The sequence below is a fragment of the Anabrus simplex genome, chromosome 1 (assembly GCF_040414725.1).
Source record: "Anabrus simplex isolate iqAnaSimp1 chromosome 1, ASM4041472v1, whole genome shotgun sequence".
Taxonomy (NCBI): Eukaryota; Metazoa; Arthropoda; class Insecta; order Orthoptera; family Tettigoniidae; genus Anabrus; species Anabrus simplex.
This window is the reverse complement of record NC_090265.1, coordinates 963,587,203-963,604,601: the sequence shown is the minus strand read 5'-3', so window position 1 is coordinate 963,604,601 and position 17,399 is coordinate 963,587,203. Positions and strand designations below refer to the sequence as shown.

The following is a 17,399-nucleotide window of genomic DNA, read 5'->3' as shown; positions in this document are numbered from 1 at the left end:
TCTTCTGCATCCTTCATTAAGGGCTTTGTCCACCCGCTTCTTATGGGCTGAGCTGAATCAGGCAGGACATACTCAGCCACAGAGAAAGTGAAGAGCCAGAGCTGAGTTTAACACAGTTGGATTGGCTCCCCATTTGCTTGAGTCCAAATAACTGGTGAGTATTTTTGAGATCCACCTTCAACCTCACTTGCCTTGCAAACAATTCTCGCCAAATGTCTGGACGAGCATCACCAGCCAAGGAGTAAAGTTTTTTCAGTGGGAGTTAGAAGTTGGTTTCGGACATTCAGTAACTATTCTGCATGTTTCATTAAGGGCTGTATCCACCCGCTTGGTATGGGCTGAGCTAAACCAGGCAGGACGTGCATACTCAGCCTCAGAGTAACTGAGAGCAAGAACTGAGGTTCTTGTCACAGTTGGGTGGACTTCCGATTGGCTTGAGCCAAGTTTCTGGAGGGTGTTATTTTGTGTTGAGACTCTGTCCAAAGTTAACGCAGTGTTTCTCGTATGTTAAGGTCCGATCTAATGCGACACCCAGGTTACTTGGTGTAAAACAATGCTCCAGTTGCTTACTATCCCACGCCCAGCTGCCTAGTAGCTTCTCGATTTCGAAGATGAAATGCACACACCTGGGTCTCGGCAGGGTTTTGCAGCAAGTACATTTGAGAGCTGCACTTCAGAGGTTTGAAAGTAGTCGCACTGGACCGCTAAAGCCAGGTCATCAGCATAAATGAAGCTTCTTGTATAGGAAGGCCTTGGCTGGTCATTCGTGTAGATGTTAGAGGATTGGCGAGAGGACACTGCCCTGGGGAAGTCCATTCAGTTGATCCCTTCACCTACTGTACTTTTCTTGAAAGTCAACATAGAACCTGCGGTTCTGCAGGACAGTTTCAACAGTCTTCGTGGAACCATAGTTTCTGGTGAAGTTACAGAGCTTAGTGAGCAAAGTTCCATGATGCAGTGCAATTCGTTCCAGATCTAAAGTCTGTCTGTTCTGGAATAAGATGTTGATCTACTTTAGATGTGAGCCATTCAGGTAGGATCCTCTCAAATATCTGATATAGGTGATAAATGGCATCTGGGGACAAATTGACGTGTACAGGTGCATTTGTGAAGTCATTACTAAGCCTCTTTGAGTCGCCAGGCTTTCTGACTAATTTGGGACATGTCCAGATCTTCAAAGGTAGATATCCAAATCTTCTGCAAAAATTGTCAGCTCTCGACCTTTCTGCACAGCCTGTTCGCCAGTTGGAAAATTTATATCCAATAACGGACCATTTATATTGGTGTTATTAAAGGGATTCATCTTGAATAGATCAATGTATTCAGCCAGCAGAGTTGAGGAATGTTGATTGAGACCAGGAACATAATTCGACAACCTCTGGGAATTAACTGTCTGGAGCTCTTGTTCACTGCATCTACAGACAGGTTTTTGTCTATCACAGAAATGCTAATATCAGATAGAGCATCTTCCAGATATGCTGCAAACTTGTTCCAGTCCACTTTCTTAAAATTATATCGCCTGCGGAAAGGTACGTGCATGGGACGTACCGCAGCAGATATGACACGATGGGTCTGTGCTGTGTGTGGTATAGGGATGCCGATGTTCTTTATGCACTGTTGAGCCATTCCTTCGCTAAGAAAAATTAGATCAGGGTTATAACCTGTTTGCCAGTGTCTGCTGTTAAAAGGAGGTAGTTTAGCTCCGTGTCACAGTAGCGCCTGGTGGGTCTCAGCCCTTTCCAGCACAGCCTCTCCATCTTCATTCTCATGTTCATATCACCAAACGTTCCTTTGGCTGTTAGTCACCAGATACAATGTGAACTGCTTGATTGTTGAAATTCCTTGGTTTCTGGAAATGGAATGCAGAATAGGGTGGTTTATATATAGAATAAATAGTGCAATGATTTAACTCAACTGTAGGGAGTTCATCAGCACACTCAGATGTATCTGTGGACAGGGCTGGTGTACCAGGTTTGACCAATATTGCACTTCCATGCTGTTGACTTGGTCTCTCTACCACTAAGCGCATGCCAGAAATTCTTGGCCTGCTCTGATTGTCTCAATGGGTTTCTTGTACACAAAGGACATCACAGCCATGTTTCTTACATAAATTCTGCAACAGTTTTCTTTTACAAGCGACATTCCTTCTATGTTTGTGGACGCAATCGACAATGGTCCTGAAAAGGACCTTTTAAGAAGCATCTTTCAACACTTCTGGAGTGGAAGAATTAGCCGGTAGATATGTGCACAATCTACTGTTTCACAGTCTGCTTAATCTTAACTGCAAAATTTATTCTGTGGCTGCACACGTGAAGGTTTCTTCCGCGCTCCCCCATAGCGATAAGGCACAAGGAGCAACCAATATCTACCTTGCCCAGTCGCGTAATTATTCGAATCAGGATGTAGGGCATCTCATGCATATCGAGGAACATGTCAAAACTATTCTACAAGAGCAACTACCATCGGTGGATAAGAATGTCTCCTTGTCACGAGGAAACAAGTCAAATCATTCACACCATGGAGATGAAAGTTCTCCGATGGAACCTTGCCCTAACACACCACGACCCTGTAACTGTCCAAGCCTAGCTGCGGCAGCAGTTGTAGAGATGGTGAGAGAGAAGTCTCCAATCGTATGGTCATGTCTTGCGTCAAGACAGCAATTCTGTGGCAAGAGTGGCCCTTCAGTTCGACCCTAGAGGATGTCTCCACTAGTGGTTAGACTTAACCACAAAACACATTCCGGTTGCAGGCCTCGGCCTGCAAGACATACAGGATTGAACAAAGTTGAGTAGACGTGGCAAGTTAGTGTGGTGGACAGCTTTGTATGTAGTATATGAAATGTAGGAAGTTTCAGTTAATGGCTTTTTGTTTTATTTATAGACATGACTTCAGTGTGTGGTATCGTGTGTATGATCTATTTATGTAAATACTCATGAACTATCCGCAGTATTTTTCTTTCATGTAATATATGTCTTTGTTAAAATGTTCCGTTAGTTATAGCTGTACCTTGAAAACGTGCAAGAAGTTAAATATAAATTCATATAGTACTAGGCTATTTGATTGCTTAATTCAGTCTTGGTATTCTAAAATGTGTTCCGGATTGTTGAGTGCGTATCTTTCTTACTAAGATGCTTTTCTATTGCTTAGAAATGTTCAAAAGAAGTGATTAAGCTAACATCACTCAAATGCCTTTGAAATTACTTGTTCTCATAGGAATTAACACACACTTGTGATCTTGCCAATATGGCAATACATGCAAAACTTAGCTTCAGCAAGTGATTGCAATGCCGTATGTGTCGCCATCTCTATATTATGTGCTCGGTGGTCCTGATGAACATTTGGCCATAGATATACAGAAATACTCAATTGTTTTCACAATGGCAAAGGTTTTTTTTGCGGTTGACACGGTGCGAGTTGGCTATGCGGTGCTGTGAGCTCGCATTCGGGAGATTGTGTGTTCGAACGCCTCTGTTGGCAGCTCCGAAGATGGTTTTCCATGGTTTCCCATTTTTGCACCAGGCAAATGTAGGGGCTGTACCTTAATTAAGGCAATGGCTGCTTCCTGCCCATTTCTTGCTCTTTCCTATCCTATTGTCGCCATACGACCTACGTTCGTCAGTGCGATGTAAAAGCAACTTTTTTTTGCAGGTGACGTTGCCTATTTCTCCCTGGCACTGCTGAGGTATTTCACTACCCTCTCTTTGTTGTGAACAACTTGAGACAAGACACCCCCATTACAAAATTCACAGGAATTTTTGTCAGCACAAACTTTGCTCCAGTTGTTCCAAAGCTTTCTGGCATTATTCTGTCGACATAAATTGAAAGTTGCCGGGGTGTTGCACATCGTGATTCACATGGCCTTGAACTGCTGAGACCCTGACCAGCTGAGGATGCAGTTTTATCGCGATCTTCAGAATGAATCTCCATTTGTCCCTCTTCTGATGCAGTGTAGAGAACCACTTTGATCCTAATATTGAAGAGTATTGTAAATCCGGTGTAGTAGATAACTGTCTTTCTTTGGCATAATTCTTTCTCCTTAAATTCGCTTAGAACTGAATAGCACCCAGTCTTCCTCCTTCACCATCTCTACTGGGGAGCTCTTAGGGCTTCCCAAGGTTTCTGTTGCTTGGTGCTCCATTTCTTCCAGCATCTGGTTCACAACTTGCTGCTTCGTGAGCAGAACTGATTGAAACTGAACTTTCATCGGCGCACTGTAACTCCCATCAGTCTGTGTTGGACGAGTTTCTTCTGGCAGAATTCATTGCTATGCAGGGAGAGGGCGACCTGATTCCCTAGCAGTAGGTCTTCTAGCTTCCCTTGTTGTCCGCATTCTTGGTTTTCACTTGATCCTTCATACACTTTCGCAAGTTCTCTGGCATGTTTCATCCTGCTCTCACTTCTGTCAGTTTGCAATGGCTGATTCATTTCAAAGGCTTTGCAGGAGATATTGCATACAAGAGGGTCAAAAACTGTGGGTGTTGCCTTCGTGGATGGCGATGTTGCAATAATTCAAATTGGAGAGTCAAATCCGTTTGTTTAAATGTTGTGATACTCGGGCTCCATAGTGGCCGTCAAATCACTAGCAGCTCCATCTGCGCCTACTGCTGCGTCCACCAAGTAACACTTCCGACACCATTATTACGAATGAAACTTTCTTTTATCGGATTTAGTATAGAATGACTTTATTAGTACATATGCATATGTATACACAAGTATTCAACCATGGTAACCACACTCCAGTAATTGCTGTGTATATATGGGTCTCAAATGATTGCACAGAAGGTAGTTCAGATTGCTGGTATTCTCTGGGAGTGGCAGTAATCCTGATTGACAACTCACATTTCACTTGGCTTTGCACGTTCGCTCATTTAATACAGCAGCTGCATGGAGAAAACGTTTTTCCTACCTATTTGCTTTAAGTCACGGCGATGGGACAGGATTGGCCTAGGAATGGGAAGGAAGCGTCCGTGGCCTTAAGGTACAGCCCCAGCATTTGCCTGATGTGGAAATGGGAAACCACGAAAAACTATCTTCAGGGCTGCTGACAGTGGGTTTCGTTGCGAGCTCACAGCTGCGCGCCCCTTATCGCACGGCCAGTTCGCCCGGTCGGAGACAACTGAACTTAGGGCTGTTGACAATCACAACACATGACTGCCATTGACTTGGTTCGACTCTAGATGAATCCAATTAATCGCAGTCAGTTAAGTAAACTTAGTGTGACTGCTTCACACACTGATCTACACAGCATGTATCGCTAAATGACAGCAGGGCTAACCTACACTCCTCTCCGGCATTACGATACACTCACTACACCGCCAACACTGACCACTGAACAGCAACCCCAGAACAACTCCAACTACAGTCGGAACTACTGCTGTCCATCTAAAACTTGCGCCATGTCCGTGGCTAACTTGGTTTTTATCTTGCTGGTGCTGTACTGGAATCTTTGCCTTACGGCTACAGAAAGCCCAGGGCCAGATATAGTGTGTCTCTCATATAAACCCAGACCGAATGCAGTGTGTTTGTACTCCACGCTACGGCAGCTGCAGTGTGGAAGGCACGTGTAATTCTTGAAATTGCAAGTAGCCTTTGCATGTTCGACCTAGCAAGCATGAGTGGCCAGTCTGAATCTCAGCTGTTAACATTGCAACACCGCATTTTCGTATATAAGTTATTTTAAGTACGAGCTGGCTCGACAGGTACGTGATACATTTGTTCAGCAATTTCCTGGCCAAGTGCCACCGTCCCGAGCCAGATGATTCACGTAATTCTAAATAAATTGGCAACTACTGCCTCAGTGCTCAATAGAAAACTTCTGCGCAGATGCAGTTTTAATGCCGGAAAACCTTAAGTCAGCCTTGTGTCGGTAAACATACTGGCATGTAAAAGAACTCCCACAGGACTGAATTCCCGTACCTCAGCGTCTCCGAAATCTTCAAAGTCGCTAAGTGGGACTTAAAGCAAATAACATTATGATTAGTGTTTGCAGACAGTGATCAGTGCTGGTCTATTTCCCCCTTAGCTGCCTCTGTGGATCAGCGGTAGAGTGTCGGCCTCCGGATCCCAAGATAGCGGGTTCAAACCCGGCAGAGGTAGTCGGATTTTTGAAGGGCGGAAAAAAGTCCATTCGACACTCCATGTCGTACGATGTCGGCATGTAAAAGATCTCTGGTGACACATTTGGTGTTTACCCGACAAAATTCATTAAATCTCAGCCATAGACGCCCAAGAGAGTTTCGGTTTACTCGGTCTGCCATCTAGTGGGGACCTAGAGTAAAACGGAACGTCGAAATTGACAAGCAGACAGCCAGATGGCGTCAAATTGAAATGTCTGCACACGGTAGCTGAGGCCATACGATTATTATTATTATTATTATTATTTCCCCCTTGTTTTTCGTTCTTTAGATCTAACAGTGTTTCCATTTTTATTTGTGGGTTAAACTGAAAGAAAAAGCATATTGAACAAATCCTCGCACTTTGAAGGAAATGAAAGTAAACCTTATAAATGAAACGACGTTACAGGGGCATAACTCCGTTGCATCAGCCACAGTGTGGTCGCCAGATACAATGCCTGTATAGCCCAGGAAGGACGACTCTTCCAGCATCTTTTATAAGGAAGATTTCATATAAGATACACGCTTCAAGCATGGTGGCCGCGTAAGACGTAAGTTCGACTGAGGCTGCTGCCGCAGTGCATATTACAGACGCCATGCGTTCAGTCTGAATTTATATGAGAGACTGTATGGCTAGATCCAATCCATGGACCCAAGGTGAACACTGTTCATTGGAGGCATTTTCAGGACTTTGTTCACGTTAATCTGGCTGCGCAACATGTCTTTACAGACCGTTCTAAGATCAGGGGAAATGTAGGGTGCTCTCTCAGAGGTGCCAACTATTACGAATTTTACCTCACTGCTACGGCATTACTTTCAAAGGTGAAGTTATTGCGGAAAAGTGACATAAAAATCTACGAAAAGGAGGAAAGAAGGAAAAATGTCCAATCCTTTCGAGCATTACTGCTCAATCCTCGTTTCAGTGCTTGTGAGTTGCAACGATCCTTATTCAATAGTTACTGGATGTTAGGCCCCTTTACTACAAGCATCATCAACAGACTTTTGAGCGTTATGTTCATTGCTCTTCTCCGCTGTAAAACCTTGCAGTATTAAGTGTACCTGACGGCAACTCTCCCACAGGAAGTGTTTTCGGTGTTGGTGAAAAATATCAGGCAATTCAGGGCTCCAGTAAGCACAGCTACATAGGAATCACTTATGGTTCAGAAGACAAAAATGCCATCACGGGGTGGGGTTTGGTTCAAGAAAACCTACACTGTAAAGTAGCTGATGGGTGTAAAACAAGCTAGCCTACAAAGGATGTTTTATCACAGAACTGGTAATGTGCAAATTTTATTGTGCAATATGATATATTTAGATTGCTGTCAGGAAGGGCAAAGGAAGTGTCATTATTGAGAAGGGAGGAGTATGCTTTGGATTAGACTCAAAAATTTTCGTAGGCGGGTTGGGATGGGCGGTAGATTACTGGTAACCAACTTCAGAGGTTGGCACCTCTGCTCTTTCAGCTCCGGATAATATTAGCACAAAGATCTGACTTTTAGCATGTATACTGGAGACTGCTTTCTCATATGGACCCACTTAAGTTCTTTGCAATCTACGGACATCTATATCTCACAACATGCACTGGTACGGCATATTCATGACCTAGCCAGGTTGCATGATGGCACCAGAATCACATCGCATGGCTCCCAAAGCACGTTAGGATTGCGGCAAATTAACTTGCAGCTGGAGCTGCAAAGGAAGTGGTTCTTTTACCACCTACAGCTGTGAACATATCTGCTACAGATATTTGTTCTTATCTAATCGAACCATTTGATGTCCTAAGTATCAGAGTGGTAGCTACCTGAACTCCTAACAAGTTAAGAGCAGTTAAGGAGACAACTGTCGTGTGGCTGTCCTCTTTCTGGCTTTCACCGAGAACATTCAAAAACATGATGCAGTGTACTTGTCTCCACTATTGAGTTGTGTATATAGCACAAACGGTATTGAAACAGATTCCACCCTGTCCCCTATGGGAATCAACATCTATATCATTTCACGGAGAGGCTGTACGGTGAGGATAGGTCATCGAAGATCTACACACTTACTCCGGAAGAGGGAAGAACCCCACCCCAGTGTGTTCTTGTGGTGCGGAATTCACTGTGGTCCACATCCTCACAGAGTTTGCTGATCTCTCTTGCCTCTAACTCATAATAGCCGATGCGGGGGGAATACTGCTGATATTGTCATTCGCTTTATGCGCGAGTGGATTAATCCTTGGTTTGTAAACTTCAAGTCTTCAGTGTCCTTCTCGGTTTAATAAAATCATTTCCTTTTTCAATTCATTTCTAAATTTTAAATTTATTTTCATATTTGTTTCCACTTAATAATTTGTTCAGAGAGGATGTTCACCTAGATGTACATATTCGTAAAACAGCAATCGCCACCACCATTACCACAGAGAAGATCCATGAGGAAACTAAATGGAGATCACGATACGGAAGGGCGGTCATGCCTCCCTGCAGGCCGGCTGGGAGGTTCCTGGCCTGACTCACTCGTCCCTTCTCGGAAATACCTGTATGTTTACTCCACTATTGATACTGAATCGCGATACTCTTCTGGGATTACATTGTCTAACGGGAAGTACGCGTTCCTTTTCAGCAACTGATATTCCCTGTTCCTGGAATTTTAATTGAGGACTGGGCTATTCTGTATTGTTAGGTCATTGAGAACTGGATTTCCTGAAACCTTTCAAAAAAATTCAGCAGTGTTCTTGTCTCCACCATTGAATTGTGTATATAGCACAAACAGTATTGAAACAGATTCCACCCTGTCCCACTTGAAATGTAATTTGATTATTGAATGACGTTCCTCAAAAACACCAGTTTGTGGTATCTGATCCTGTACTCTTTATTGGTTTTTGATTTGATGGTTTAGTTAACTTATTGTAATGGGTAATTTTTTGAACTATGTTACTAATTTTATGTTTCAAGGAGGAAAAATACATTTGTTCTACTGTGTATATACCTAGAATTCTTTTTATTAATAGAAAACATGGTTTACAGATGTTTTGCAAAATCTTATTGTGTTACTATTGCTTGTTATTTATAAGGGTTTTTATTGTGCTTTTGTTGTGTGTTGATTGTGGGCATATTGTTTATTGGTTGGGTAGGGTTGGAGATAGTACCCAACGGGATTTCCCTACCGACTGACTACACGGGAAGGAGTACTGGGGAGGCTTACGTTCAATTTCTAAACAAAGAAGTGGCAGAGAAAGCTCTGCAGAAACACAAGGATAAAATAGGACACAGGTGGGGAAGGAGTGGAGTGGAATGGAAGGGAGGGGCCGGGTGGGCTGAAACCCAAACCCTCTATTCTACGGTATACCATCTCGCTCTTTTTTCTTTGCTCATCGCTTCATCTCCTGCAAGTTGTACCTGATTATGTGCGAGTAGGGATCTGAAATTCTGATTTTGCACTGGTTACATTAATAATAGGCCAAAAAATCAATTTTGTTTAAAACTGTGTTATTAAAATATTTCACTTTAAAGATATTTGAAATTCAGATCCCTATATTTGGTAAATTCCAATGTTACGTAACTAGGTACTTCCAAGGTAGGTGTGACAGGTAAGAATGTTGAATTTATCTTAGTTTTAGTTAGTCAATTTGAATGGGACACCTGTTAGACTATTGCAATGGTATACTATTGAAGTTATTGCCAAGTGCCAACAAGATGGTTGCTGTATTTTTGGATAAACTGTTGGTCATAGAAGTGAATGTGACTCATTCTTAAGAAATTGTGTAATATTTATTGTATGTACAAGCCGTTTCTTTTGCCATATCTTGTGGTAATGTTGACCTTGGGATCCTAAGATTTTGGATTGAAACCCAGTAGAAGTTATCTGAATTTTTGGAGGGAGGGAGGGAGGGAAAAAAGACCTCTCAAACATTCCTTGTTATATGATCATGATATGATGGTTACCAATTTGTTTTTTGCCAGCTAAATTAATGTGAAGTCTGCTGTGGATAGCCAAATGGAGATCTTGTTATAGTAAAACAAATCCCCAAAATTGATGTGAAGGCAGCCGAACCCCTCAACCGTGACATTGTTAAACTGCATACTGCACCCACAGTGTGCTTTATATCTAGCCTACTCCCAATGCTGGGCGCGGTGTCTAATGAATTCCGCTATAATTTTCAAACAGGTGGACGAAAAATTATCAAAGAAACACACAGTAACATATTACACTACAATATAAACACATTCTAACCTGGTTATCCCTGGACAGCTGGACATCAATACTGACACTTTGTGTGATTAGATTTCAAAGCACGCGTCCACACAAAGGCCTGGTTGTCCTGAGCAATTTTTGCAGTGGTACTTGGTGTCCTTTCTCTGTCTCTTCTTCGTGCACACTAGGCTTCTGAACAATGCCCATCAATATCAGAAGTGCAAGATACACACTTACCTCATTGGCATTAGTGGGCGTCCAGTTCGACAGCCGGGATATCGTCAGTAATTGGAGGCGTAACCAGTGTTGCTGCAAGTATTTATCAGCGTAGGCATTGGTAATGTAATGTCTTCACAATGTCCTTGAAATTGACTGGAAGACTTGATCTAGATGGTTCTCACTCTCGGGGAAGGACAGATCACTACATAGACCATTTAAAACTACTTTATCAAGCCTTGTTTCAAACCATTCTTCACTGGAATAGAAATAATAGTACGGTCTCATTTACAGAGTTGCCAACCTTCTGTAGTCTACAATGCCTGCCTACCAATTTTGCCATCCCAGCTGTGCTACTGTCTCATGACGAAGGTGGAATTCTACTCGGCTGTTCTCGTGGATGAGTTAATCTAATTTAGTTAGGTGCCATTAAGTGTGCCACGAGAGATCTTTAACATGGCAATGACCTGGACTACCTCTGCCTGTATCAAACACTCCTAGATGGAATCGCAAGTCAAATACTCGATATATGGTCCAGTCTACTATGGAAATTTACGAAGAAACGGATGTAGCGTCTGTTTCCAACTTCAGATTTCAATATAAATTAATACAGCTGACAGTTGACAGCAATTCATAGAGACAGTGCAGACGAGATCTTTGCATACTGAGTGAGGTTGCTGTGCTGTGACGGTTGCGTGGCTGTGAGCCTGCATTTGGGAAATAGTGGGTTCGATTCTGACCGTCGGCAGCCTTGAACGTACTGTTCCGTGGTTTCCCCGTTCTCACACCAGGTAAATGCTGGGGCTGTACCTTGATTAACCGTTCAAGCCGGTTTGTGTATAGACTAGGCCAGCGATGTTTTAGATGTACATCTGCTTGCCATCTGTTGGTTGTCAGCGTGAACTTTCAGCATGGCTCACAGCACAGGGTATCATTCTATGCAGGGGAATGCCTTCTACCATAATGCAGCATTGTCTTAGTGTAAAAAGAATTGGTTTCATCAACATTGATCATTGTAAACATGGCAGCATCCTCGCGTGCAGAAGTAGCCTATTTCATTGCACTTTCCATAAGCACTGCCCACTTTGCATGGCTATGGCAGAACTGCTTCTTTCCAGACCCTACAACAGTACTTTTTAAGGTGAACTTATTTTTGTCACCACCCAGTCCTGAAGAATCCATTCGATGTCCTTCCACATGAAGTTCTGGTGGTTTGTTGGGTTACATTATCCTGGGGTTCTTCGGTATTGTCAGAGTTACAAATACTTGTAGTGTTTTTGAGAAAGTAGTGGTCATTTTTTCTGAGTGCTCTGCATATTTTACACTATATGCATTGAAGAATTTGCAGGTGAAGCATTATAAATTACTCCACTCTACAGTCCTTTGTGGGAGATTGTATAGTAGGAAACGCACTGATCAGCTCTGTCAACTCCTATTATAAACTGGTATATTCTGCAATGTATTTAGGTTTCTTCACCTGATTTCCTTTTTTTACCAATGGAATACAATGTAGCTAAATGGAGGATACTAAACATACACACCCCTCTGATCCTTACATATCTGGAGGAGCAAATCATTCTTGTGTACCCCCTGTGGGTGGGGGACGCAGACGAAGAATACATTCACCGTATCTCCTGCCTGTCGTAAGGGGCGACCAAGGGGGCGATTATATTAGAACCATGAAACTCCTTGTGATTAGTACCACCACGCGGTGAACACCATGGGTCCTTTTCCTTGCGCATAGTACCACTATCTTCGGTACCAAATAGGTTTGTGATTAGTAGCAAACAAGAGCTCGGCGGCTTTTACAGTACCTGTGAGCAACACCCTGGGATGACGGAACCCATGGTTCTGGCTTGGCTATGATTAATGTCCACTATATGAGGAACACCACGGGATAGTACGGGTTCCTGTGGTTAGTACACTTATGCGATGAACACCATAGGTTTGCGTTGCCTGTCAATGGCGCCGCAGTTTGCGAAACGCAGTAGGTCTGTAATACATGTGCCAATTTCATTACCTGTGAGTAGTACCATGTGTGGAATACCGCGGGTCTACGCCACTCTTGATTAGTACCGCAACATGACAAATACCATGGTTCTACTTTTCTAGCGATAAGTACCATTATGAGGGGCCGACGACTTGGATTTTGGACTCCTTTCGACTACAAGAATCGTAGATCTATAGAAGCAGTCCCTTGGTCAGTAATATTATTGTTTTACGCCAGCTTCTGTGCATGTGAGGCACTGTGGGTTGGTTCCGCTGATGGTTTTAAATTCACTTCCATTCATTCTTCGTCCTCACGTTTTGAACTGTGGTCAGTGGTGGATTTTTGGTGTTTAATTTGCCATTTCATTGTGTCTCATTTTGTACCATTAGGGGCCGATGACCTAGATCTTAGGCCCCTTTAAACAAGCATCAATCAGTCATTCTTGTGAGTGAACTTTCTTGCACCTATTTTCAGTTTCTTTGAGGTGTATTGGAAACTCAGTCCCTTATTGACTCTTGGACTCTTATCTAGCTTTCAGCCGGAGCCGTGCTATTTATAACATTTTTGTTAGACATGGTCAAGGCAGAGGTAAGGATAGGGATCATGAACAGAATTGTTTTCGATTTCCGCAGAATAGACTCGTGAAATGTTAACTACCGCTATCTGGGATCGTTGTGCATTTCAAGTCTTAGTGTGGTTCTCTATATTTCGTGAGTTTCTGTCTGTTGCTGGTGTAATCGTAATAGTTGAGAAAAGCAAATTTTCAAAGTTCTTGCCAAACGTGATGTAAATTGGCAGCAAAAGGTAGAACATCAGCTGTGGATTGATAGGACGAACTGGAAGAGGCTTCTAAACACCAGCACCCGGCTTGCTGGAGCGTAAAATCCAGGGTGGTGATGGCTGGTGTAATCTGGTGAAGTTCATTGGTTTCATTATTTGACACTGTTGTTAAAATCTAGGAAATAATTCCTTATGCTCCAACCGATTATTGCTCGTCAGCTTTCCATAAATTTAGTCTGAAGTTGTGTATCTAGATGATTAATCATGATACCTCTCTTTCCTTGCCTATCCCATTTGAATGATTGTTGCAAGAGAGCGTTACATGTCATGAATGGTGATATTTTTCCATAGGGTTGACTGGTGAGACTATGTTCGAGTGGTGTTCTGATCGCGGAATAGATTGGATAGGTTAACAAGCATAGAGAAGAAATCTCTAGTAAAATATCTACAGTATCTACAACTTCACTTGCACGTTAACACAGAACTAAAAAGTCTGATATTTGCTATTGAGTTTACGATTCTGAGACCATTTTATGAAATATCCGTATTTATATACGCAGGGAGCTGTATTTGTCCTACATTATGAGTCAAGCGTGTAGTGGACCAAGGCCAAGCCAAGGTGTTTTTTTTATAAAGAGAAGCAACTTTCACTAGATGCTGATCATGTTTTTTTTATAGAACCTACTTGATAACATTGTGTAGGGTGGAGATTTGACTGACATTTCTTGCAAGAAATCTGTTACGGAGGGTTACCTCAGGTAATAATGAACATGACCTTAAGCAGACAGAATGGATAAATGGCATTTGGTTTTAACCCTGCATGAAGCTTTGGTTTATTTGGATACTCAGAATCCTCAGAGTGCTGAAAAATGTGAAGATCAATGCTACTTACTTCCAGAAGAATGTCATGCACCACTATTTTTCGAAGATATCCATCAGCTGTACAATGACGATGCTTCAAATTTTGGGATCCTCATTGATAAAGCATCCAGTTATACTCGCAGATTATCAGTCACCTACTACAAGAGAGAAAAACCAGAGACCGGTGTCCGTGTCATACCATTTAGTAACATCCCTGTCAAATCCCCAAATGCCTTGCCGATGCATTTCTGAGCCTTTGGTCTCTTGAAAAGAGAGCTTTCTTCTAGACGTCCCACCACTATTAAGTATCTGGAAAGTGTTCAAGGAACTATGGGACAATATTCCTCTTCCTTTACTCCGCTGAAGTCTTCTACGTTGGAAATTGAGAGGCCAATTGTCCGTTCCCGCGGCTATCAGGTCGAGCACAACCGGGTCTACAGAAAAGGAATCGCCTAGAACAAAAGGTAAGTCAAAATCGTCCAAACTTAACTGGAGCAACCGTCCGTACATGAGATTTTTAAGGGTGTGTGTTGTGTTCGGACAAAGGAAACATGTTACTCAAATTAGAGGTAAACATTCTCTAAAGAGGTATTTGCATTTATTTTCCTTGGGTAGCATTGTTTTCAACATTCAGATTTATTCTTTAAACTGGATGTTGGAGAACTTCGCTAAAGATATTGTCGGTCTGCAGTTGAATTTTCTCCGATGATTGCAGAGTAATAGACTGTGCAGCACACGAATTCCCTGATAAATTCAGAGTTCTACTGCGTTATGTAAACATGCAGGAGGTGTGAGGTAACTGCAGGTTGAACACGTGGGCCAGTTTTTACATTTTCTCAATAACTATACAATGTGTATATCTTCAAGATAATTTTACAACAAATGACTTGTAGATTCCTTGAAATTGGTCTATGAAAAGTACAGTGTTTATAGGCTTCAAATTTGTTATGTCTGCATCTGCCACTTTTATTTACTGGGTGGCTTAAATGTTGTGTACCACAATTTAGAGCAGCTTAAACGAAGGGCAGAAATAGAAAGGCAATCTTATTGAAGCAGAGCTGTTGCGAATGAATGCTAATTTCATTAAAGTATATCAATGTGTGATAGAGGTTACCTTTTCCAATGGCTCGCACAGATTAGTGTTCAATAAGATTTTAAAATATTGTTTATTAAGGGGAGAGACCCAGCTTAACAAAGGAAAAAAGTAGGTTAATATTAATTTGATTGTTAGATATGCTACAATTGTTGTTGACAATTCCTGCACATATCCCAGTGTTGGCATGCTTCCTGGCAACCAGAAGCAACTTAAATAATGTCAGAATTTTAATATTTTAAAATAAAATGTTCAAAATTTCCCACCTTTTTAACAATATATCACTGTTTCCCTTATAAATTCCAAGTTTATAAGAATTTCTGTACTTTTCCTTTTTTAAAGTGTGTATCAAACCTCCAAGTACAAAATGAACCTCTATCATTAACATAGACTGTAATTCGGATTTTTTCTTGTGTTTTTATTCCGTGCACTAGAAAATATTAATATTTTTTGTAAATATGTTATATAAAATCTAATTTCAATCCCGTTGATCTGAATGAGGTACAGATTGTAGTACAACACTGTGGGAGAAAACTCTGAAAAATTCATAATTATCCGTGAAACAGTAAGGGAGTTATGGAGGAAACCGTTAAAAAGGTGGGAAATTTTGAACATTCTATTTTGAAATGTTGTAATTAGAATTTTGACATTATTGAAGTTGCTTCTGATTGCTTTGAAGCATGCCAATACTGGGTTATGTGCAGCATTTGTCAACTACGTTTGTAGCATATATAACAATTGAATGAATATTGGCCTATTTTCCCTGTGTTAAGCTAGGTCTCCCCCCTTAACAATTTCAGAAATCATGGCTTTCCTGATATGAGATCTTGAGTTGCATTTGTTTACATTTCTAGCGCCATCATTAAAGGGTTCATGTGAGCTAAGGTGTTATGTCATGCCTGAAGTGTGATGTGTACGAATTAGGGATGTTGCAAGGCGCAGACTAAGAAATAAGAAAAGTATTTGCCTACAGTCAGGCAGCCACACAAATCATCATATAATTCTGATATTCATAAGGGTGCATTTTAAATATACCCTGTATGAAAAATACATAAATTAATTGAATAAATGTTCAAAATACAATTAGTAATAATTCCTTTCGTTTCTGGGAAATCAAACTTCCGTACATTAAATAATTTTAGGACTGGTGGATTTCTTTTCATTATAAAACTCCAGAAATTATCTGCAAATCACTGGCTTGTCAAACTTGTTTAAATCAATATTCATGGGATGTGTTTGTCACGCCCTCAGGATTTGACATTGTATTAATTTTTCAGCCTTGTCACAATCTCCAGAATATTTCGGATAGTCCTCTCGCTCTTAAGCACAGGTTGCCTATCCAATTCCTTTATGGACAGGAAAAATTATACCTTTATCTTCCTCACTAAATATTAGCATGTTATAAATTATTTTCCTGCTTTGAGGATGTGTATTATATAATGTCCATCTGCAATTGTCCTATTGTCGCGGCCTCCAAATTAGGGGGGTGAGGAAAACTGCGCTGTCGTCGGATATGGGAAAGGCGAGAGTCGTTTACTTCCGAGCACGGATTGGCAACCTGATCGTGCAGTGCTGTCTAGTTCAAGCCCATCTGCTCCAATCCACCTTACGAGAGTCATTCCGTCTTGCGGCTGTTGAGCTCGCACCATAAGTGCAGTTAAAGATGGATAGTGAATGTGTTCAGCCTGGTGTTTCTTCGGGTCTATTATCTTAAGAGGACGAAGGAAGTGCGAGAAACGAACAAGAAACTCCTCTGAAGCATCGTCGGTTGGAAGGGCTAAAGGAGGAGGATTTAGCCAGCCAGACAAAATCCGTAATTGTGAATGTATTGCAATACGTGCAGAAGTTGGCCGACTCATATTTATTTTGCAGACTGTGAGCTTCAAGAAAAGCCAAGAATTGACTGCAACAATGTGTAATGTTAGCTTTTGTTCTGTCCTGAGATGTGTTCATGAAGCGGAATATTCACCCAACCATAAAATACTTTCATCTCCAAGGAAAACTTGATAAATTAGCTCTCTCTTGGGGCCATGAGGTAGTAAGATTGCCACCCTACCTCTGCCAATACCACCCAATTGAAATAATTTGGGCTCAAGTCAAGAGAGAAGTGGCAGAGAGGAACAAGACATTCAAAATAAAGGACGTAGAAAAACTCACGTCAGAAGCCATCATCCAT

The 17,399-nt window shown here is 41.7% G+C and overlaps 1 protein-coding gene across 3 annotated transcripts in view; it reads left to right on the top strand.

Annotated features, from left to right (window-relative positions):
• glo (glorund) overlaps positions 1–17,399 on the top strand; it is a 159,929-nt gene that overhangs the window by 75,071 nt on the left and 67,459 nt on the right. For all 3 annotated transcript variants that reach the window (XM_067136772.2, XM_067136774.2, XM_067136773.2), the window contains exon 5: positions 9,223–9,361. In XM_067136772.2, coding sequence (XP_066992873.1) covers positions 9,223–9,361 — 139 coding nt within the window. The remainder of the gene's footprint in view (positions 1–9,222; positions 9,362–17,399) is intronic.